This window comes from Anolis carolinensis, unplaced genomic scaffold, assembly GCF_035594765.1.
Source record: "Anolis carolinensis isolate JA03-04 unplaced genomic scaffold, rAnoCar3.1.pri scaffold_12, whole genome shotgun sequence".
NCBI lineage: Eukaryota > Metazoa > Chordata > Lepidosauria > Squamata > Dactyloidae > Anolis > Anolis carolinensis.
In genome coordinates this window covers 24,160,457-24,184,756 of record NW_026943823.1, presented here as the reverse complement: position 1 = coordinate 24,184,756, position 24,300 = coordinate 24,160,457, and the positions used below count along the sequence as shown (strand labels likewise).

At 44.9% G+C, this 24,300-nt stretch overlaps 1 protein-coding gene and 1 long non-coding RNA gene across 5 annotated transcripts in view; one reads left to right on the top strand and one right to left on the bottom strand.

The window, feature by feature from the left end:
• The window catches only part of pasd1 (PAS domain containing repressor 1), an 80,501-nt gene extending 57,180 nt beyond the window's left edge, over nt 1–23,321 (top strand). For all 4 annotated transcript variants that reach the window (XM_062964049.1, XM_062964048.1, XM_062964047.1 and 1 more), the window contains 9 exons: nt 814–895; nt 3,007–3,130; nt 6,203–6,312; nt 7,654–7,740; nt 9,159–9,317; nt 11,861–12,067; nt 13,413–13,624; nt 14,665–14,863; nt 15,418–23,321. In XM_062964049.1, the coding sequence (XP_062820119.1) occupies nt 814–895; nt 3,007–3,130; nt 6,203–6,312; nt 7,654–7,740; nt 9,159–9,317; nt 11,861–12,067; nt 13,413–13,624; nt 14,665–14,863; nt 15,418–15,591 (1,354 nt within the window). In that variant the 3' untranslated portion in view covers nt 15,592–23,321. The remainder of the gene's footprint in view (nt 1–813; nt 896–3,006; nt 3,131–6,202; nt 6,313–7,653; nt 7,741–9,158; nt 9,318–11,860; nt 12,068–13,412; nt 13,625–14,664; nt 14,864–15,417) is intronic.
• LOC134294111 (uncharacterized) lies at nt 215–1,137 on the bottom strand. The gene is made up of 2 exons (XR_010001089.1): nt 1,022–1,137; nt 215–905 (listed from the first exon to the last, which is right to left on the bottom strand). It is a non-coding gene; the product is annotated as an uncharacterized LOC134294111 (long non-coding RNA).
• Nucleotides 23,322–24,300: the final 979 nt, after the last annotated feature.

The following is a 24,300-nucleotide window of genomic DNA, read 5'->3' as shown; positions in this document are numbered from 1 at the left end:
TTACGTTTTAGTTCAGGCATGGGCACAGTTCGGTCCTCTGTGTGTTTTAAACTTCAACTCCCACTATTCCTAACAGCCTCGGGCCCCTTCCTTTTCCCTTGAAGCTACTTAAGCTGTCACATGTGTTGAGAGTCATAGAAATAAATAAATAGAAGCTTTACCACCGTTTCTGAATCAAGATAAACTTTGCTGTATAATAAAACGTCACTCAGGCTTGTGTAACAATTAACAATATCTTTACTTCAGTTCAAAAGTTCAAACAGGGCAACAACATATATATGAGTCTTTCTGAAATCACACAGAGAACATAGGGAATAAATATGCCTCAAGCCCCCGGTGGTGCAGTGCTGCTGAACTTACAGACCAAAAGGTCGCAGGTTCGAATCCGGGGAGCAGAGTGAGTGCCAGTTGTTAGCTCCAGCTTCTGCCAACCTAGCAGTTGGAAAACATGCAAGATGTGAGTACATCAATAGGTACTGCTCTGGCAGGAAGGTAACGGCGCTCCATGCAGTCATGCCTATAGCCACATGACCTTGGAGGTGTCTACACATACACACATACGCATTTTTCACTTTTATTATGTGTATAGATTTTGTATGTTTGACCCCATCAGCAAGCAAAGGCCTCACTATCTCAGCAGCCCAGATGGATAATTTCTGAGTGTTTTGGATTTTGGGTTTCAAAGTAGAGAATGCTGGACCTGTAATAGAGACTTCAGACGAAGAAAAGGGCCGATTGGGGGAATGCAAATAGAAAACAAAACATTGCATTCCTCGCATTGAAAACTCTTTTCCTTTTCCTTTTCCCCCCCAGTTATGCTGAGGTTCGAGCGGAAAGAAGACGAGATCTCGGCCTTGAGGAGTCATCTGTGGAACTGGCATCTTCTTCCTTGAAGGTAGTTTACGCTGTAAAGGGCAACAAGTGGTGCTGTTTTCAATTGTGACAAAATGACATGCACAAGTAAACAGGAAAGAGCACTTCCAGGCCATGTTTGGAAGCATGGGCCTCTGTGCTGACTCACCAGTTTGGATCTGGGAGAGCGGGGCGGATGGCGATGCATCGATCTGTTTTCCCTCCGTGTCCGTGTTGGGCATCATGCTCTTTGGGTCTAATGGCAGGACTGTGGTCATGACGACACTTTCCATTGCCTTTTAAAATAATCAATCTGGCATCGTCACGCCTGCCCAGTTAATAGGGTCAACTCGGTTAACATGTTAAAAATAAACCATTGGCAGTGTTTTCATAACGAGATGTAAAAGTGGCAGAAGAAATGCAAAGGTTTTGACGAAAACGTTTTACAGCTTCTTAAACCTTTCTCAATAATAATAATAATAATAATAATAATAATAAACCTGCTTTGATTGAAGTCAAAAATCAGAAACTCCTCAAAGCACAGCAGACAAAAACCAGTACAAGAAAACCGCACTACAAACTAGAGCTGACAGCTGGCACAACAAAACATTGCATCGAAAGTTCCTTGACAAAATTGAAGGAAAAGCTGATAAGGAGAAGACCTGGCTCTGGCTCACGAATGGGACCCTGAAGAAGGAGACAGAAGGCCTGATCCTTCCAGCCCAGGAGCAAGACATCAGGACAAAGGCAATTCAGGCCAAGATGAAACAATCAGCTGATGACCCAAAACGCAGACTGTGCAAGGAAACTGACGAAACCATGGATCATATCCTCAGCTGCTGTAAGAAAATCGCACAGATAGACTACAAACAGAGGCACAACTATGTGGCCCAAATGATTCATTGGAACTTATGCGTCAAGTACCACCTCCCAGCAGCAAAGAACTGGTGGGATCACAAACCTGCAAAAGTCTTGGAAAATGAGCACGCAAAGATACTGTGGGACTTCCGAATCCAGACTGACAAAGTTCTGGAACACAACACACCAGACATCACAGTTGTGGAAAAGAACAAGGTTTGGATCATTGACGTTGCCATCCCAGGTGACAGTCGCATTGACGAAAAACAACAGGAAAAACTCAGCCGCTATCAGGACCCCAAGATTGAACTTCAAAGACTCTGGCAGAAAATAGTGCAGGTGGTCCCGGTGGTGATGGGCACACTGGGTGCCGTGCCAAAAGATCTCAGCCGGCATTTGGAAACAATAGACATTTACAAAATTACAATCGGCCAATTGCAAAAGGCCACCCGACTGGGATCTGCGCGCATCATCCAAAAATACATCACACAGTCCTAGACACTTGGGAAGTGTTCGACTTGTGGTTTTGTGAAATGAAATCCAGCATATCTGTCTTGTTTGCTGTGTCATACAATATAATAATAATAATAATAATAATAATAATAATAATAATAATAATAATAATAATAAAAGATCTCAGCCGGAATTTGGAAACAATAGACATTGACAAAATCATGATCTGCCAACTGCAAAAGGCCACCCTGCTGGGATCTGCGCGCATCATCCGAAAATACGTCACACAGTCCTAGACACTTGGGAAGTGTTCGACTTGTGGTTTTGTGATATGAAATCCAGCATGTCTATCTTGTTTGCTGTGTCATAATAAAATAATAATAATAATAATAATAATAATAATAATAATAATAATAATATTTTTATTCTTATACCCCGCCTCCATCTCCCCGCAGGGACGCGAGGCGGCTTACAAATGCAAAACAAGCATACATACAATAACATCAAATACCGAAAACGCATGAATGAAAATTAAAACATACGATAAAATCATAACCATTAATAAGACAAAGTTAAAACGCAGCAATAAAACATAATAAAACCTTCCAGATCAGAAGTCTTAATATCCACAAAGAACTTGTTTTGTAGTTATGCTACAAATCTTAATTCTAAAGTTTTCTTAAAATGTCAGTCTTCAACAAAACCCAAAGCCACTCTTATCAATAGTCTCTCTCTGCAGTTCTCCGTTGTTTCTTTCTCTCGCTTGTGTCCTTTTGGGAAAGTGTGAGTGGGCCTCTGCCGCTGGCACTGCACTCACGCAAGGCTGGCTTTGCTTCTTTCCAGAGTCACGGGAGTTTCCTCGACATCCGCCATTGCGCTCCCAGCCAGGAGGCCAGCCGAGAAAGGCTCTCCGCCTCCTCGCCCAGCTCCCGACGATCCTCACACACGGCACTTTCGGACTCTGCGTGTAAGTACCGTGTGGAGCCGACAAACCAGGGCACCTTGCAAGCAGACTGGTCCAATGTGGGCTAGGCAAGGCTGTGGGGACCGGGCTGTGGCGCAGCTGGCTAGTAACCAGCTGCTATAAATCACTGCTGACCGAGAGGTCATGAGTTCGAAGCCCGGGTTGGGTTAAGCCTCCGACCATTAATAGCCCCGGCTTGCTGTTGACCTATGCAGCCCCGAAAAACAGTTGCATCTGTCAATTAGGGAAATTTAGGGACGCTTTATGCGGGAGGCTAATTTACAACACCATAAAACTGCCAGCAAAACACGAGGAAAGGAATGAGGAAGTCCAGCCACTACTGGACGGTGAAGCAACAGCTCCCCCTGTGGCCGGAATCGTGAAGCTGGAAAAATGTTAAAAATGCCTCTGAGTCTGTCTAATGTATGTTGTTTGTCTGTTGGCATTGAATGTTTGCCATATATGTGTTCATTGTAATCCGCCCTGAGTCCCCTTCGGGGTGAGAATAAGGGCGGAATATAAATACTGTAAATAAATAAATAAATAAATATTAAGTGGATCTACAATTGGTTAGGAGACCCCGGTGGTGCAGCGGGTTAAACTGCTGAGCAACTGAACCTGCTGACCGAAAGGTTGGTGGTTCAAATCCGGCGAGTGGAGTGAACTCCCTGCTTCTGCCAACCTAGCAGTTTGAAAACATGCAAATGTGAGTGGATCAATAGGTACCGCTCCGGCGGGAAGGTAATGGTGCTCCACACAGTCATGCCAGTGGCCACATAACCTTGGAGGTGTCTACGGACAATGCCGGCTCTTTGGCTTAGAAATGGAGATGAGCACCAACCCCCAGAGTTTGATATGACTGGACTTAACATCAGGGGAAAACCTTTACTTTTATCTAAGAGGCTGGAACTCCTGGTGGCACAGTGGGTAAGACTAATTACTTGCTGACTTGAAGGTTGCTAGTTCGAATCCAACCTGGGGAGAGCGTAGATGAGCTCCCTCTATCAGCTCCAGCTCCATGCCGGCACATGAGAGAAGCTTCCCACAAGGATGGTCAAAACACCAAAAAATCCGGACAATGTTCCTGGGCAATATCCTTGCAGACAGCCAATTCTCTCGCACCAGGAGCGACTTGCAGCTTCTCAAGTTGCTCCTGACACAAAAATAAAATCTAAGTGGCTGCAATTTCTGGGAGGTTGTGAAAGGAGGATAGAATATTTGGGATTATGAAAGTGACATAATTATTTGTGCATAAAACAGGGCAACAAAACCACAGCATAACATTCAATCCGGTTTGAATCTTGCAGTCGTGGATGAGGATCTTGGCCTGTTTTCATGCTGGATCAAGAGGGATCCTTTCTTTCCTCCAAAAGGGGAGTAAGTGGCAAGCAAAAAGTGGCAAGCAAAAATCAAAAAGGGATAAACGGATAGAGGCACAGGACGTCTTCAACTAAATTAATCTCTAGGACTAAAATCAGCCGAAGCAGATGCACGAGCAGCCTTGGCAGGAGAAGGCCTTCCCTTTGTGCGCACGATGCAGGGAAAGCACAGCCTGCTCCTTCCGCGGCTGAACCGAGACCCGGAGTGCTGAGCGGAGGATTAGGCCCCAATCTCGCAATCTGCTTCCATCGCCCGAGGGACAGAACACGGCAGAAAGAACACAAGGTCCGGGAACGCAGCACTTCCTAAGCGGCTGGAATTATCTCCGGCTCTTCCCGCCCTCCTCGAGGCAAAAACCCCGCACATGACTGACTCTGCGATTAATCTGCTCGCTCGCAAGGGCTAAGCACAAAAAGGGGGTGGCAGTGGCTCTCGTGACACAATTGCAAGAGAACATTGACCGGCCGGTTGGGCCAAGGATTCGTATCTCAGTTAACACGCCTCTGAGGAAGAGGCTCCACCACTTTCTCCCTGTCTTCTATCTCTGACCATTTTGTTTATTGGGAGGTTAATGAAAGGGAGCAAGAGAAATAGACTCCCAGGAAAAAGGAGCAAATCTGCAGTTAGATAAGGGTAAAGATTTTTCCCTAACATGAAATCCAGTCGTGTCCAACTCTGGGGGTTGGTGCTCATCCATTTCTAAGCCAAAGAGCCGGCGTTGTCCGTAGACACCTCCAAGGTCATGTGGCCATAGGCATGACTGCATGGAGCACCATTACCTTCCCGCCAGAGCGGTACCTATTGATCTACTCACACTCTGGGGGTTGGTGCTCATCTCCATTTCTAAGCCAAAGAGCCAGCATTGTCCGTAGACACCTCCAAGGTCATGTGGCCAGCATGACTGCATGGAGTGCCGTTACCTTCCCGCCAGAGCAGTACCTATTGATCTACTCACATTTTCATGTTTTCGAACTGCTAGGTTGGCAGAAGCTGGGGCTAACAGCAGGAACTCACCCTGCTCTCCAGATTCAAAATGCCAACCTTTCGGTCCGCAAGTTCAGCAGCTCAGTGGTTTAACCATAATAATAATAATAATAATAATAATAATAATAATAATAATAATAATAATAATAACAACAACAACAACTTTATTTATATACCGCCCTATCTCCCCGAAGGGACTCAGGGCGGTTTACAACAATAATACACAATATACAATACGTAACAATATAAAATAGATTATTACACAAAATAAAAATTTACACCAAAATAGAAATCAATGATAATCACAACAGCTTCCAGTCGGGGAGCGAGAATCAATAATATAGGAAAGTGAATGTAAGGTCTAAAACTTTGGATAGTTGGGAGAGGATTCGTGGGACAAAGAGGTTGAGAAACTTAAATGCTTTTATGGTTTTAACCTGGATTGCTTTCATAATAATGTTGTTTAATACTGTTTAAATATTTGTATATTTAGAGTTGTACTGAAGTGCTTTTAGTTGTGAGTCTCTTTATGGAGAGAAAACATAATAAATAGGGAGTTAGACACGGTGGGAGGCTGAGCTTGGTTGCATTTTCAACAGGTTTTTCATCTCCACAAATGCTTAGGGTGAGGTGAGAGCTAGAAAGCCCCTTTTTTGTGCCGATCCCCTTATTGTCAGTGCATCCCTTCACTGTTGCTTCTCTCCTTTGCAGCCTCCTCCTCCATTCGGCACACTGAAGCCAGCACCCCGACGCGGCAATCGTTGCCAATGGGGCCGTCAGAAAAAGCACCTTTGAGGCTCCCTTCAAGCAGCAGCACACCGGTAAGAAATGGCAACCTGCCCAAAAGATACCAGGAAAAAAAGGGAAGCAAGGAAAGGATTTGGGTTTAGTTGTTTCTATGGTGGACTCAAGCCATCCGCTGATTACAATATGTAACACTATTTCTTCATCGTGGTCTCTGTGAAATCACATATATGAAACTTGTTGCACCATATGTTCAGATTTCACAAATGGCCACTCGAAGAAACACAGTTACAGGTAAGCAACTATTACTTCTTCATTGTGGTCTCTGTGAAATTACATCTATGGTAGTTGTTGTGCCATATGTGCAGATGACCACTTGAAGAAACACGGTTACAGGTAAGCAACAATTCCTTCTTCATCGTGGTGTCTGTGAAATCGCACATATGGAGCAACAACCACCATTTCTGCAGATTTCACAGATGACCATTCAAAGAAACATGGTTATGGGTAAGCAACCATTCCTTTTGTTCCTGGGTTATAAATGTCATTTCCTAATTGGTTCTATCATTAAAAACATGAGAAAAGTTTATTACACTGTCAAAACTAACAGAGGATGTAAAAGTTGTTTTGTCCCATTGAAGCCTGAGTTTCCTAGAAATTAGGAATTTGCCATAAAAACTCAGAAAATCTTCCTGAGATGTTAGGCTTGTAAACAGGGATGTTTTTCCCCACAGGGAACAGGGAAGAACAGGGAAGCCATGGATTCAAATCCTTCATATTCATGGATTTGGTACCTATGGATTCAGCCATTCACAGCCTAAAAATATCTATTTATAAAAATACCAAAAAAATGATTATGCCTTTTTATAGAACAGACAGCATTTTAAGCAAAGGTTTTCCCCTGACACGAAGTCCAGTCGTGTCTGACTCTGTGGGTTGGTGCTCATCTCCATTTCTAAGCTGAAGAGCAGGCATTGTCCATAGACTCCTCCAAGGTCATGTAGCCACGGGCATGACTGAATAGAGTGCTGTTACCTTCCTTCCGGAGTGGTACCTATTGATCTACTCACATTTGCATATTTTCAAACTGCTAGGTTGGCAGAAGCTGGGGCTAACAGCGGAAGCTCACCCCGCTCCCTGGGTTCGAACCTGCGACCTTTCGGTCAGCAAGTTCAGCAGCTCAGCAGTTTGACCCGCTGCACCACCGGGGGGCTCCCTAAACAACATTTTACTACACCTTATTATGGGTTCTGGATATGCATGAATTTTGTGTTCATGGAACCAAATTCCAGCAGATTCCAGATTTGTGTGTTGCACAAAAAGTAAGACAATCATATTCATTTTTGCATTGGATGTGTTATGAATCAGTCTCTCCCCCTCTCCTTTCTCTTCTTTCTCTCTCTCTCTTTCTTTCGAAGGGTATAACAACACCGCAAACACCCACTGAGCATCTCCCGCAGCATCACATGGCACAGCCCACGGTTCCGGCACAGCAGACGGTCATGGTACGTTACGGTCCATCATGCAAACCAGTCCTGTGCCTTCACTGAATGGCACCTGGTGGGAAGATTGCTCAGGACCTACGTTGACATCACAGGATTTCTTTCTTTAGGATAACACTGTGTAACACGATTTGTGTTCCTGGCCTATCAATGTCATTTCGCAATTGGTTTTATCATAAAATAAACATGAGAAAATTTATTAAGTTTCTGTGGGAGAGACATCATCCTGCGATAGCACATTTAGCTCTAGTTTTCCAATGAATATCTCATGCAATCACAAGCAATTCAACCTAGTTTGTGCCTCAAAAGCAAACGTTTCTGGAGCACAACTACTACTTTCAAAGTAGGGACCACACAATTAAACAGGAAATAACACTTCCAAACTAGGAAGAGTTTTTCTTCAAATTGTTACATAGCGTAATGGCCAGTTTGTGCAATGTGTGCTGTGACAGCTTGTTGCACCGCATGTTTTTCCTTGCCTTCACCTTAGATCAGTGACTTTTAGCAATGGGGAAATGAATGATGTGGCTTCAGGCAGCCCCTAAATTGGGATCTTAACAGAAAAAGAGAGGATATGTGTCCGATTCTGGGAGATCTTGGGATAATATGTCAGACTTTAGGAGATCTTGGAATAATATGTCAGACTCTTGGAAATCTTAGAATTAAAAGCAAGCTCACAAGAATATATCACTGGAAACATGTTGTTTATTCCATCTTTCCAAAATCTTAAGAAGACAGTTCTAAGGTTTTCCCACTCAAACTTCCCATATATATCAAACTCCCATTCTCATTCCCCCCAGTGGCCCAGTGGGTTAAACCCTTGTGCCGGCAAGACTGCTGACCTGAGCAATGGTTTGCTATCCTAACTGGGATGACAAAGATTGGAAGAGAAGAGCGAGGAAAGCCACCTGTTAAGGATTCAGTGTGAAAGCAAGTTCAGGAGGCAACTGAAACAAGTCCTCCCACCCCAATCTGTTCCCTTCCTCAAACTAGAAGAAAGGCAGTCCTTCCTGCTTCCTCGCCTACCTTTTTGGCATAAAGGGCATGCAGCAATAATGAATCTGGTTGCTTGAAGCAGAGCAGCAGAGGCCATTTTTAATAGGGGCTTCCAGTAGCCTCTGTGCAAAAAGTGCGAGGCTTGCACAGAGACTTCCTCCTATATAGGTAGCCCCTATTAAAAATGAATAGGCCCTCTGCTCAGCTTCAGGTGCTCCAGAGTAACAGGGAGAACAAACCATTTCCAACATTAAGTTAACGCAAGTTTCTTCAGTGTATTTTTGGCACCATTTGTTGACTTCTGCACAAGTATACACAGATGTGTCCCGTGTGTGACAAAGCTTCTGCTTCTCCTAAGCGACCAGTGTAAATGGTGGGTCCAAAGGTCTGGTTGAGTAACACGCCTGTCCCTTCTGTGCTTGCAGCCGGTGTATCACTTCCCAGCCCAGATGGGGATGATGCATCAGCTGAAGGAACAGCTGGAGGAGAGGACACGCATCTTGCAGGCCGACATCAAGACGCAGCAAGAAGAACTGCACGTGATCAAGGAGCAGCTCCAGCTGGTGCAAGACTCCAACTTGCAGGTATCTCTATGAGGCTTCAGTTGCAACTTGTATCCATTCACAATCCCTTTAAAACAGGCATGGGCAAACTTCAGCCCACCAGGTGTTTTGGACTTCAACTCCCACCATTCCTCACAGCCTCAGGCCCCTTCCGTTCCCCCCTCAGCTGCTTAAGTGGCTTTCTGATGCTGAGCAGACTTCTGGGAAATGTAGTTGCGGGCAGGGCCTTTTGCATTCTCTGCCATAGGCCTCCTTGCCTTCCCAAACTACATTTCCCAGTGTTCCGTTCTTTCTCCATCTCTTTCCCAATGAACTCTGCTTCTTCCCTCTCATGGCGAGAGGCCATTCATTTCAAGAGGAAAGACAGCCTTTTGGCTTTGCTTTGTTTCCTTGCACTGAACAGGAAACTGATTTTGGAAGGCTTTCGAGGTTAACAAATAGGAAATGATAAATATTGGTGATTTTCAATTCTTACGTTTCTGGCTCGCATGCCAGATATCGCGTCATAAGTACAAATTTGATCCGACTTACAACGACTAACGAAAACATTGCACAGCCCTACTTAACGACCACTGTCAAAACTTCTTAGTGTTTTTGCATTATCTTTTGCAAGCTTTCAGGTTCCTCTCTTCCAGCAATCAGGTGGGAAGATGAAGAGATGCCTTATATCAAGCCAGGTTATTGATCCAGTGAAATTAATGTGGAATATGATCAGTATTCACTCTCTCCCGTGTCAGACTCAAGGCTTCCCCAGTCCTTCCTAGACATGGAATTGGGGATTCGTGGCTGCAAAATGTCTGCTCTGCAACCAAGACAAGAGCGTAGATCGCTGTCTTGTACGGAGTCAGATACTGCTTTTTTCTAGCTCAGTTGCTGTCTGTGCAATGCTCAATTTAATGCTTGACCTGATGTTCAAAGCCTGACATCTAGCGGCTTGGTTGATTATTGTGCCATTTATGTAATTTGTTGTTGTTGAACCATTTCTGGGTTAATGAGACCTTAAAGTGAACCTGAGCGTCAGCGTGGAGGAGTAGTTTGACTAGGACTCTGGAGACCAGGCTTGGAATTCTCACAACAGTTGTGGAAGTAGAAATAATAATAATAATAATAATAATAATAATAATAATAATAATAATAATAATAAGGACTTTTGGGGGAAATCCAGTCTAGGCTGGGAAGAAAAAGCTGCAGCTGTTGCCAAGAATTGTGTTTAACTCCTTCTGCATAACACAATATTTGGTAGCTGGACACCGTGGTCCCCTTCCAAAAATTAAATCTGCAGATTGCACAATCTTCTGCCCTGTTTGGCCCATCGGTTTTGTCCTGACGTCATGCTTTATCCGCACAGCCTTCTCTCTTGCTAGAAATTGATTTGCGCTTCAGTGAGACTCTTTAAGTTCTCTGCTGGGGATTTGTAGTCCACTTAGCTGAGCTATAGCACTGGAAATCTCCAGGAGAGGAGGAGCACAAGTACCTCTCGTACCTCCAAACCCAATGGAACCATGACAGTTTTAACTGCTATGTATCGAACTGCTATAACTCTATGTTGTATCTCCTCATGGTGAGAGGCCATTTATTTAAAGGGGAAAGGCAGCCTTTTTGGCTTTGCCATGCTTCCTTGCACTGAGTTTGGGAGGCTCCTGAGGTTTACAAAATGCAAATGCAAAAATATTGGATAAGTTTCGATCCTTAAGTTTTTGGCGCAGGTCATGCCCACGTGTCAGATATTGCATCGGAAATATAAATTTAACAAATTTGATACGACTTAACGACGACTAGTGAAAAATGGTACACCTCTAGTATATAGATACTTTTTTGGGTAAGATGCTTTACGTTCATCTTATGGGGAAATGTGAGCTGTATGATATGTCAGGAAAACGGTGTCCTGGATGATGGATATGAAGCAGTTCTCCTCCTCCTCCGTTAGACCACTTAACAACTGTTAAGTGGCACCAACAAACAAGACAGCATAGCCAATCTGATCTGCCGATCCCAGTCACTATACATCTTTATTTTACAAGTATTTACAAAGTAAGCCAGAGCTGCTTTGGACACATGTTGCTACGGCAGAGAGATTAATGGAGTCTTTCCATTGCTCTTATCAGCGAACACTAAGACACAACCCACATTCCACAGTCTATGACATATCTTCCTGCTACAAATGGAAGTCTTGATGCTTTGCCCTTCTAGCCATAAATCAGGGCTTTGTGCAATTAACCACTTAACTACTGAAATACACTTTAACAGTGAATGTACATTTCACACACACACTACAAAAACCCTGACATGATAAACATTCATGCAAGTATGTTCCGCCTCCAAGTGATGAAACAGGCTTCTTGCTGTATCATTTTTCACCTGGCACAATTTTAGATGCACTCTAAAACTACCCGGGTTTTCAAGACCAGCTTCTGCCTGGGTGCAATGCATGGGCTTGCTTGCGTACTTCCATATACCCGAATGACTTAAGAGGATGAAATATTGGAATGAAAGTGCATGATTCCAAGCTTGGAATGCAAACGTGTGTTGCCTCCCGCGAGCTCTTTATCCTTTTCCCCCGACAGATGTTGATGCAGCAGCCCATGCCGATGGTCTTCGGTGGCGTTCAGCACCAGAGTCCAAGGCGGCCTTCCCAGCAGCAGGCAACGGCCGCAGCAAACAGACCGGCCGCTGCAAAGAAGTCCCAGCAACAGCAGCAACAGCAGCAGCAAGGCCTAATGCCATCCAAGCAGTTCTGCGGCACACACTTGGCCTCACCGCAGCAGTTCCAGGTAGGGATATAGCCCGGTCCGTAGCCAGAAAAAAATGGGTAGCTGTTGAAACTTCTTTCCCCCGAGATGAAGGAGATATCCCAGCCAGCTTACCAGCTGTTAGGAACAGAATTTTCTCAGCTAGATCACCTTAAGGACCAACCATTGCTGAACGGACCTGTCGGGATGCTCGGATCCTGATTCATCTTATCCCTGAATCCAACTGACGCAGGATGACTTGCAGCCTCTCCTACTGGCAGGAGATGCTGCTCTTCTAGAATCCATATACTTGGCCTGGATCCCGTTGTTGATGCACACTGGCATTCGCACCAAGTTTTATCAAGGGATATTGCCGTACTGACGCAAATCTAATGCTCACAGTTTTTGGCCGAGTTGCCTCACCAAAATTCGGTTGCGCATGAGATTCGAGTCATACGGCAATCTTAGCACAGAGCCAAAGCAAAAGGGGACGTGACTTTAATATTATTTCAATATATATTTTATAGAGATACATTTTGGTGTGTTAACTTTTATAAGCGTACATTTTAATATGTGTCTTGGTGTTTTTATTGTGCTTATGTGTTTTAATTGTTCTGTAACCCACCTCGAGCCATGAGGAGAGGCGGGTAAGAAATACAATTATTATTATGTGCAGTTATTATTATGTGCAATTATTATTATGTGCAACCTCTGAGGATGCCTGCTATAGATGTGGGCGAAAACATCAGGAGAGAATGCTTCTGGAACATGGCCAGACAGCTCGGAAAACACATAACAACCCAAATATCATTATCATTATTATTACTATTGCTACTATTACTACTACTACTACTACTTCAGGAGCACCTGGAGCTTCTGTTTGAAGGACCTCACCTCTAATTCAGTGACTCAATGCTATGCAATCCTGGGATTTGTAGTTTGGTGAAGCATCAGCCTCCTTTGGCAGAGAAAGCTCAAGACCTTTATAGAACTACATCTTCCAGGATACCATAGCATTGAACCAAGGCAATTAGAGCGCATTCATTCTGCAGCAGGGATGCACCCCAAGGTTTTGCTCTCTGTTGCTGGAAGATATGGTGCAATAAAAGTTTTGTTTGTAAAGAAGGAATTCTAAGCAGGCAGGAACTGGAATGCACAATTTTTGGGGGTGCAAATGACAAAGAGCGCACCCTTTGCTGCTGCGCATGACATTTGGTAGCAAATACTTTTTATAGTTTCCGGGTTTTGAAAATTGAGCTGCGCATTAAGTTCTATGGCACATTCAACTTGAGTCAATACAGGTGTGTTTGGGGGTATGTGTTGCTTCTCTACATCCACTTTCCGAACCTGATTCTATTTTTGTGTGTGTTTTGTGCCTATATTTTAGGTGCAGCAGCAGCAGCAACAGCCAAAGCACGTCATGCGAGGCAGCCAGGTCCAGCAGGCCTGCTTGCCCATGCAGATGAGCATTTCGATGCCGCTCTACAACAACCCCATGGTGTTCTCCCAAGCGCACCCCATCACTGTGTCTGCTCCGATGGCGGCCGAAATGGGCGAGCGGCAACCGCTGCCCGACTACAACCAAGATCGGAGCTTAAGGTATTGGAATGCATGACAGGAAGATGCTGCTGCTGGTGGTTTGTTTGCCTATAGATTCCCCACTTTGTTTTGCATGGCTTTATTTTGTGTCTTGATAATCAGGGAAGGGGCAGTGGCGTGGAAATGTAGTTAATAGCCATGTGAAAAAAAAATCGGAAAGTGTCACAAGTTGAAATCAGTTTCGGATGATTTGTACTTACGGCACAATATCCGACGCGCATGTTCAGTCCGCGCCAAACATTAAGAAATTGAAATTTACCCCATACATTTTTGTTTTAGTTTTGTAAATCTTGGAAGGCTCCCAAAGTCGGTTTCATATTCAGTACAAGGAAGCAAAACGCAAAAAGCAAAGCCAAAAAGACTGCCTTGCCTTTCCTCTGTAAATTCATGGCCTTTCTCTCAAAATTCTGGGAAGTGTAGTTCAGGGCAGAGCCTTTTGCATTCTCTGCCGTAGGGCTCCTTGCCTTCCCAAACTACATTTCCCAGTGTTCTGTGCTTTCTCCCATCTCTTTCCCAGCGAACTCTGCTTTTTCCCTGCTGCTTTCCTCTCGTCATGGCAAGAGGCCATTCATTTAAAAGGGAAAGGCAGCCTTTTTGGCTTTGCTTTGCTTCCTTGTGCTGAACATGAAACTGATTTTGGGAGGCTTCTGAGGTTTACAGAATGCAAATGGAAAAGTACTGGGTAAGTTTTGATTCTTAAGTTTTTGGCGCAGGCCACGCCCACGTGTCAGATATTGCATCATAAGTATGAATTTAACAAATTTGATATGACTTGTGATGACTAGCGAAAAATGGTGCACCTCTAATATATGTATAAATACATAGATAGATACTTTTTCGGGTAAAATGCTTTGCTCTCATCTTATGGGGAAATGTGAGCTGTATGATAAACGTTCATACGACTATGTTCCGGCTCTAAGTGATGAAACAGGTTTATCGCTGTATCATTTGTCACCTTTCGCAGCTTTAGTTGTATGGCAACTTGGAAGTGGCGAATGAGGCCATGAACATGAACATTCTCCTTGTTTTCCGCCATCCAGGTTTGCTCAGGAGCAGCCGGGCCTTCCTCCTGCGGTGCAGATGCAGCCCATCACGTGTGCCACGATCGCCCCGTCGCCCGTTTTCACCCCGTCGGTGATGATCCCGCACAGCAACGTCGCTGCACAGCAGAACCACGCTCCCAATGCTCTCCACCAGTGGCAGCCTCCGCAGGTTCAGCAGCATCACCTCTACCTTCAGGTGAGGATGCCTCCCAGTGGCACCAGTTTCTGGGCAGGGAACAATCGGAGCATTATAGCTTCTGCCGCCTTTGCCGCCCTCCCTCGCTCACTCACTGGGCCGGGTCCTGGTTCTGCCGCTGCTGCCGGGATCCGTCTGGTGAGTGAGTGAGTGAGTGAGGGAGAGCGGATGAGTGAGTGAGAGAGGGAGGGAGGGAGGACAGGCTGCAAAGTCAACAACAGTGGCAGAAGCAGGAGCCTGGAAGAGGCAGCTAGGCTCCTGCTTCTGCCGCCTTTGCTGCCTTCCCTTGTTCGCTCACTCACTGGGCCTTAGTGGTAAGTGTGGCGGTGGCAGCAGCAGCAGAACCAGAACCCTGGTTAGTGAGTGAGCAAGCAAGCAAGGGGGGTAGGCAAAGGTGACTCCAGCCTCTGCAGGGTAGGGAACCAGGGCCTCCCTATTATCCAACAGTTTGACTTATCCGACATTCTGTCTGCCCATTTATGTTATCGAATTACCGAGCTATCGAATTCACTTGCCCCTGGCTGCCTGACTCAAGTGCTTGGCTTCCTCTGCAGATGCACGGGGCGGCTGAGCAGGGCCAGGCCCAGCGCCTCTTCCCGCAGCCCCACCTCTCGCAACCGAGTGCCGCCGCCATGGGCTACTTCCACCACCCGCAGCAGCCCCAGAGCCACCACATGCAGGGCCAGCCCTGCGGCTTGCAAGACCTTCCCGAAATGCAGCTGCCTTGAGGCCTACAGTGCTGGAGAGATGCTGGTGGAAATGGTGGGACGTGCGTTCGTTCGTTCATTCGTTCGTTCAGCAGCTGCTGTGCTGGAGCGGAGGCGAGAGGGCGAGCAAGCCCAGAAGAGAAGGCAGTTCTGCCCTGAGAGCCTCCCGGAGACAAGGCTCAAGGAGAGATGCAGCAGAGCCAAAGATGGATGCGCGGATAGATGGATGGATGGATGGAAGGACCCTCTCAAGAGCAGAGAGAGAGCAGAGATCCTCGGAACCCCAGAGAGCCAACCTGGCTTGATTATTATCCACATGAGCTTTGTGCCGGTGGGACATCTCTTCATCTGTACCCTGTGTCTCGAAATAGAGAGGAGGCCGTGAAGCCAGGGCGCTTGCGGAAGTTCCCGCTTTGGCGGAATTGTCGGTCTGGCGGATACAACTCCTGGCTCAGCTGACGTAAGAGGAGAGTAAAGAAGGACCTCGAGTAGGGGGAGAGCAAGCTTCAATTTGCAGTGGAGTAGGACCCTTCTGATGCTGCAAAGCCATATCTTTACTATGGCAGGTGGATTCCTCGCTTCAAAGCCGTTTCCTTTCCGTAGCCAAGTTTAAATACGGATGAGTTTTGGACCAGAAGCTGCACTCGATGAGCTTGGGCCAAGACTTTCCCGCGTGGCTTGGCTAAAAAATCTTGGCAGAATTCACTGTGAACCACTCTGAACACAGACCGAGGTCCCGCGATCGGCAGGTCGACCCCCTTTCTTCTCTTTTCTATTGTGTGTGAGGTTTGTAGATTTCTATTTTGGTACCGTCGTCGTCATTCACAGGTGGGTTGACCAACACATCCCCCCCTCCCGATCCACTTTCCCTTAGAGTTTTCCCATTGGTCGGTTCCCACGGTTTCCTTTTGGGAAATGCTGCTACTGTTGACGACAACACCACTCTTGCCTGAATTTCTTCTTTTTGCACCAGCTCCTTTTCACGGCTAGGATTCGGGTCCTAATACAAAGGTTTCTGCTATTTTTGTTACAAACCGATCTATTTCTACTCCCCGCTTAGCCAAATATACATAGATAGTTTTTTCTAAAGAGGTGCAGGAACCTTCCCCCCGTTTCTCCTATTTCTCTGCCCAACGAACCCTTTTTTGGGAGTTTATCAAAGGCAAACTTTGTGGTTTTGCTCCGTTTGGTGCGCGAGACGTGGGCGATTTCTACTCAGAGAGGACACACGCCTGCAACATGACAAAGGCCGTAGTGTTAGCAATAAATTGTATTTTTGTAAATGGTCACTTTAACTGTGTTTATATATTTATGATTATGTTTTTTTTTAAAGAAAAAAAAGGTTTTATTCCTCAGTGGGTGTGTATACCAAAGCATCCCCTACTGTTTCGTGTGTTTCCAAAGGAAAATGAATATTGACCGTTGTTAGGGGCATTGTTGTTTTTAATGTGTGTGTTATATGTTCTTGAAATGTAAGCAGTGCTGGGTTTGCACTTTTTGTTCTGTTTGGGAAACCAATGTCGTAGGCTCTGAAGGCGAGTCTCACCAAGACTTCTTTCGTGGGGATTGCAAAAAGCCTGGATCAGAAACGGTCCTTTGGAGCTCCGTCTTGATGGTTTCTAGCTCAGGCTGAGAAGATTGACAAGTTCACCTTTAAGGAAAAGCAGGAATCCTCCAAGCACTGGGTGTCTCCTTCTGGACACAGGCCTGTTTTCTTCTTACCTACCAGCATTATCATTGTGTTGTTATCATTGGCTGGAATCACTGGGTTGCTATGATGAAATAGTCCAAAGTTAGGATTGTTGTTGTGTGCCTGCAAGTCGATTCAGACTTAGGTCAACCCTAAGTCTAAAGTTTAGGACAAAGGCCAGGTCAATGACCTTGGAGGACCTTAGTTTGGGGACCCCTGATCTAGATGATCTCATAAGACCATAGGTAAGCAAAGAGACCTTCAAAGACCATCTAGATAATCTCATAAAACCATAGGTAAGGAAAGGGGCCCCCAAAAGCCATCTAGATGGTCTAATAAGGCCGTAGCTAAGCAAAGAGACCTTCAAAGATGATCTAGATGATCTTATAAGACCATAGGTAAGGAAAGAGACCTTCAAAGACCCTCTAGATGATCTCATAAGACCATAGCTAAGCAAAAAGACCTTCAAAGACCCTCTAGATGATCTCATAAGACCATAGCTAAGCAAAGAGACCTTCAAAGACCATATAGACGATCTCATAAGACCATAGCTAAGCAAAGAGACCTTCAAAGACCCTCTAGATGATCTCATAAGACCATAGCTAAGCAAAGAGACCTTCAAAGACCATATAGACGATCTCATAAGACCATAGCTAAGCAAAAAGACCTTCAAAGACCCTCTAGATGATCTCATAAGACTATAGCTAAGCAAAGAGACCTTCAAATACCCTCTAGATGGTCTCATAAGTCCATAGCTAAGCAAAGAGACCTTCAAAGACCATCTAGATGATCTCATAAGACCATAGCTAAGCAAAGAGACCTCCAAAGACCAGGTAGACTTACGTCAACCCTAAGTCTAAAGTTTAGGACAGGGACCAGGTCAAAGACCTTGGACGGGCCTTAGTTTGGGGACCCCTGATGTAAACACTAGAAGAGCTTGCGGACGCAATGCACAATTGCAAGAGAAGAAGAGTGAATGGTATAGATCAGGCATGAGCAAACTTCGGCCCTCCAGGTGTTTTGGACTCCAACTCCCACAATTCCTAACAGCCGGTAGGCTGTTAGGAATTGTGGGAGTTGGAGTCCAAAACACCTGGAGGGCCGAAGTTTGCCCATGCATGGTATATGATGGTTGCTTACCTGTGACCATGTTTCTTCGAGGGGTCATCTGTGAAATTTGCACAGGTGTATTTCACAGAGACCACGAAGAAGAAAAATAGATGCGAGCTATGAGTATGTATGTTTTGCACATCCGTCGGGGGAATGGCAATGTTGCGGAGCGGCGGTTAACTGGAATGTCAGGCAAATATGTAATTGAGAGTATTCAGCTCCTTGTCTTGGTCCCATAAAGGGCAGGGGTTGGATATCGATAAATTTGGGCCTCGGTACTATATTCAAGTCCTGGGAAGAGAGGCCAGAAACGGCAGCAGAGAATGTAGAACAGGACCTCATAAGCACGAGGCACCTTATGATTGCAAGCACTGCTTCCTTCCACTGGCCTTGTTTTGAGGACCACTGAGCTAGAGAGACTGGGATGAGCCACGGTTTGGGTGTTATGACGTGGTTTAAATAAGCCAGCCTTCGTAAAGTCAGAAATGAACCATGAAATTCCCAAACCATGTCTTGTTGGATAATGCATTGTTGTCAAAGGCTTTTACGGTCGGAATCACCGGTTTGCTGTGAGTTTTTTGGCCATGTTCCAGAAGCATTCTTTCCTGACATTTTTCCCACATCTGTTATTTATTATTATTTTATTTACAGTATTTATATTCCGCCCTTCTTTCTCACTCCGAAGGGGACTCAGGGGAGATCACAATGTACACATTCAATGCCATTAGATATATGATATACAGACACAGAGGCAATTTAACATTTTCCAGCTTCCGGCTTCATGAGGGTATGCTCGATTCCGGCCACAGGGGGAGCTACCGCTTCATCATCCACTTGTGACACTGAGTCCTTGATGGAGTACTTCCTCATTCCTTTTCACACGCTGCTGGAAGTTTTTATGGTGTCATAAATTAGTTAAATTAGCCTCCCCACATAAAGCGGTACCTAAATTTTTTACTCGACAGATGCAACTGTCTTTCGAGCTGCTTAGGTCAACAGCGAGCTAGGCAATTAATGATTGGGGGCTCAATCTGACCCGGCTTCGATTTCATTCCACAGATATATAAACTCCACTTGCCTAGCTTCCAACAGACCTCACAACTTCTGAGGATGCCTGCCATAGATGTGGGTGAAACGTCAGGAGAGAATGCTTCTGGAACATGGCCAGACAGCCTAGAAAACTCACACTGGCCGTGGCTGGTTTGCTCAATTAATTTTGGAGATGCCCTTCGCGAACCTAACCACTGTAGTTGCCATGTTTGTAGGGGACACAAGACAATCCTTGATATATTTGTATATTTTTTGTTCTTTGTGGTTCAAACCTGGCTCGAGGCTGAGAGCCAGTGGCTCCCTTTCCGTTCCCTTTCTTCTCCTTTTCCGCAAAGTATGTGCCGGACGGGGCTTGTTGGACGAGCCCTTACGATGGCAACAACGTGTGTGCCTGCGGAGAGAGGAATGAAGGGGGGAAACACCTCCAAAGTGGGGATTTTAAGTTGTTCACAATGAACCACCACTCCCAATGGATACGTATTGGCCTTTCTGAAAGCATGCACTTTATTCCGAAAGCACTATTTTCTCCGTATTATGCCAGACGCAATGGGCACCAACTGATGTAGGACAGTAGAAAAAACAAGGCTTCACAATTGGCAATCCGTCTCTTTCCGTACTTGATTCCGAGATGCATTTTTCCCCACGTCTCTGAAATCTTACCATCAGTGGTGTCTTGGGTCAGGGCTTCTTAAACTGTGAGTCCTTGGCTGCCGTTTTCAACATTTACAGGAACGTGTTTGTGCCGAAGATGCTTCGGATGCACCCAATAATGTGGAAGTCAGCCTGTTTATCAAGCCTTGCCAATGCTGGTTTGTTATCTGTAAACGTGTGGGTTTTATACATACTTTATATACCTCTATATATACCAACATTTCTCAGGCCAGAAGGAGAGAAGTTTAAGAAGCTCTGTCTTAGATCAGTTACATCAGGCATGGGAAAACTTTGGACTGGAGCGAGGGCCGAAGTTTGCTCATGCCTGAGCTAAATACAATATTTTTCTCTTGACCCAGGCAAGTGTGAGAAGGATCATGTCCTTCTCTCGGGTTTTCTGAAAGTTTCTTTCTCAGGAACTAACTTACTTTAGTTGTAGGCAGGGAAGGCACTAGTGTCAGGCAGGGTGGGAGGATGCCGGGTAGACTTTCTCTTGCGTCTTCTTCACCTGGGAGTTGTCTGCGTGTAACTTATTGTGCCAGAGTTCAGTAGGCAACGGGTTTGTAATTACACGGAGCCAATGGACACATCGAGGGAATGGAAAGAGGCATTAATCTCATGTACGAGGGCTATCCAGAAAGTAGATTACATTTTAGAATTTAAAATGAACAAAGTATAGGAGAAAACATTTACCATATGCAGTTGAAAGCCACACCCAAATATGACTTCTCAACATAGTCGCCATTCAAATCTAGGCACTTATCACAGAGATAAATGAGCTTTGCAACTCCTTCCCCACAAAACTCTGCCGCTTGCTTCCTCAAAAGGTATAGGAGAAAACATTTACCATATGCAGTTGAAAGCCACGCCCAAATACCACTTCTCAACATAGTCGCCATTCAAATCTAGGCACTTATCACAGTGATGAATGAGCTTGGCAACTCCTTCCCCACAAAACTCTGCCGCTTGCTTCTTCAACCACTTGTTTCCAACAATGGGGGCATGGCTGGCAACGCAACATTTTGGCGATGATGCGCAGTTGCGGGAAGGGGTGACCGGCTGGTTGAGGACGCAAGCGGCAGAGTTTAGTGGGGAAGGAGTTGCCAAGCTCATTCATCGCTATGATAAGTGCCTAGGTTTGAATGCCGACGATGTTGAGAAGTGGTATTTGCGTGTAGCTTTCAACTGCATATGGTAAATGTTTTCTCCTATACTTTTTGAGGACACAAGCGGAAGAGTTTTGTTGGGAAGGAGTTGCCAAGCTCATTCATCACTATGATAAGTGCCTAGATTTGAATTGCGACTATGTTGAGAAGTGGTATTTGGGTGTGGCTTTTAACTGCATATGGTAAATGTTTTCTCCTATACTTTGTTCATTTTTAATTCCAAAACGTAATCTACTTTCTGGATATCTCTCGTATTTTGAGTCTAAAAACTCTCTGTGACTGAGACAGGACTCGTGTGGCTCTCCCAATGTTGTTGAACTGCAACTCCCAGCATTTATTTACTATTTACAGTATTTATATTCTGCCCTTCTCACCCCAAAGGGCGGATCACAGAACACATATACGGCAAACATTCAATGCCGATTAGAACAATGACAAGACAGGCAACAGATAGGCTTTCCCATCTTTCGGCATCTTTGGAGGGTGTGCTCGGTTCCGCCCAACAGGGGGTGTTATCGCTCCTGTTCATAAACTTGCTTTTTTTCTGAGCCTAAATACCTCCCCCGCTTTAACGTGGTTCCTATTTATCTACTCACATTCGTTTTCGAACCACTAGATAGGCAGAAGCTGGGCTAAAGATCAGGAGCTCACCCTGACCCGGGCTTCGAACTCTCAAGGATTTATTGTAGCCTGGTGATTAACCTTCTGTGTTAAAGCCCTTCCCATGTTCCCATCACTATCTGGGGCTTATGGGAGTTTCAGTTCAGCAACCTTTGGATGGCCGCAAGATCCACGTATCCTAGAAGTTTTGCAATAAACATGGGAAGGATGTAGTATTAGTATTACTGTTCTGTCCCGAGCGATGCCAATTCCGGGTTTCAATAAAAACACAGGCACCTTTATAAAGTCTTTGCACTTTTAATGAAATATATATAAATATATTTTGTACATATATATAAAAAGCTAAAGGCTGGTTGATCTAGCTAAGCTGGTTTGAGAGGTAATTTGAGAGTCTAATCCAGGCATGGGCAAATTTTCGTCCTCCTTCTAGGTGTTTTGGACTCCAACTCCCATCATTCCTAACGGCCTCAGGCCCCTTCCTTTTCGCCCTCAGCCGCTTAAGCGGCTGAGGGCGAAAAGGAAAGGGCCTGAGGCTATAGCAACTCCGCAAGCCTTTCACTATTTATTTGTTAATGTATAGATTTGCTAACTTGTATTCTATGCGTATATTAATTTGCCAGTTCGCACCTCTTTAGTGTCGGCGGAGTTATAGACATTTGATTGTACTGAGCATGCTCAGACTCAGCACTCCATTTTGTACTCAGTGTCTGCTTAACACCTCAGTGGAGGTGGATGCATGTTTGACACTTAAGCGGCTGAGGGCGAAAAGGAAAGGACCTGAGGCTATAGCAACTCCGCAAGCCTTTCACTATTTATTTGTTAAAATATAGATTTACTAACTTGTATTCTATGCATGTATTAATTTGCCAGTTTGCACCTCTTTAGTGTAGGCGGAGTTATAGACATTTGATTGTACTGAGCATGTTCAGACTCAGCACTCCATTTTGTACTCAGTGTTTGCACCTCAGTGGAGGTGGATGCATATTTGCCACTTAAGCGGCTGAGCTGAAAAAGGAAAGGGCCCGAGAAATGGTGGGAGTTGGAGTCCAAAACAACAATCAGGAGGACCAATGTTTTCCCATGCCTGGTCTAATCTAAATAATGTATATCTTATGTCCTATTTTCTATGTGCAAAGGAAAAAAGAGAGGACCGAAGTGCGAGAAGAAGAAAGTGACAAAGGCTTACAACTGAATATTTAGTTTTGTTTTATATGATGTCAAATAGAGATGAATTTATAAATGTTCCTACTGAATAAAAAAAATGTAATTTTGTAAAACGGGCAGGGAGGGGGGCGAGGAAAATGTCTTATGGGGACACAAACCATGAGAAATACGTACTCGTCTTGCCCAGCGTGAAGGAGGCTCGGTCGGGCAAGGACCAGCATGTCTCCATGTGCTTTTAAAGATTTGTACATATATTTTGGAAGAAAAATAAAATAAAATTCTACTTTTAATGACACACATTGGATGGCTGCTATTGTATTTATGTGCAAAGAACGAAGGCCACTGGACCCCTCAACCATAAGGTAATACCAACTTGAAAGCAGGATTTTATGCTCCTGAGAGGCTATGGTGATGGGGCTAAGATCTTTAAGACAAGTATTTGATGAAAGGCCAAAGTATCCCAAAGCTCGATTGAATTTGGCGAATCCCAAAAACCAAATTTCATCCTGGATTGGTTGGAACTCTGATCAACAAGGAGGACATCAGATGTTGGAAGTTCCTGGCATCAGAAGAAAAGGAGACAGGGCAACCGGTCGGGACAAAACACTGCCAAGGTATTGGAAGGCCAACCACAGCGGACGAGGTGGAGTTTAGCAGAAAACACATTAAAAATGGAATGCTCCGATAATAAACATCACTATCAATGGCCGTGATTGCACGAGAAAACTCTCCAGGCTTGTCTTGCATGCCTATAAGCTTTTCCGCTGAAACTTCTTTGCAATTTTTAAAAGGGAGAGATGCAGGCGATGAACGCCAGAGGGTACTGCTTTCACACTTTGGACGGCAAGGGAGGAAAGCTTGGAGAAACTCTAGTTCCATTTCAAAGCATTCTGAGGATAAACACACACATGTATACACATGCCATTTCCTAGGAGGTTGTCCTCAAACTTTTTAAGTGGAGGGCTCGTCCATGGTCCCTCAGGCTGCTGAGAGGCCGAATTATCATTTGAAAAAAACAAAAACAAATTCCTATGTACACTGCAAATGTCTTATTTGTAGTGCAAAAAAAACCCCGCAATTATTTATTTGCTTGTTTGTTTACTACATTTATACCCCACCCTCTCTCACCCCGAAGGGGACTCAGAGCAGCTTACAAGATGTATGTACATACAGTCTATCTATATCTATAAAAGGGTAATGAAATTTTGGCCTAGGACAAAACAACAAAGCTACACATCCCAGAAACACTAAACTTGGCAGCACAACCCCTCATCCATA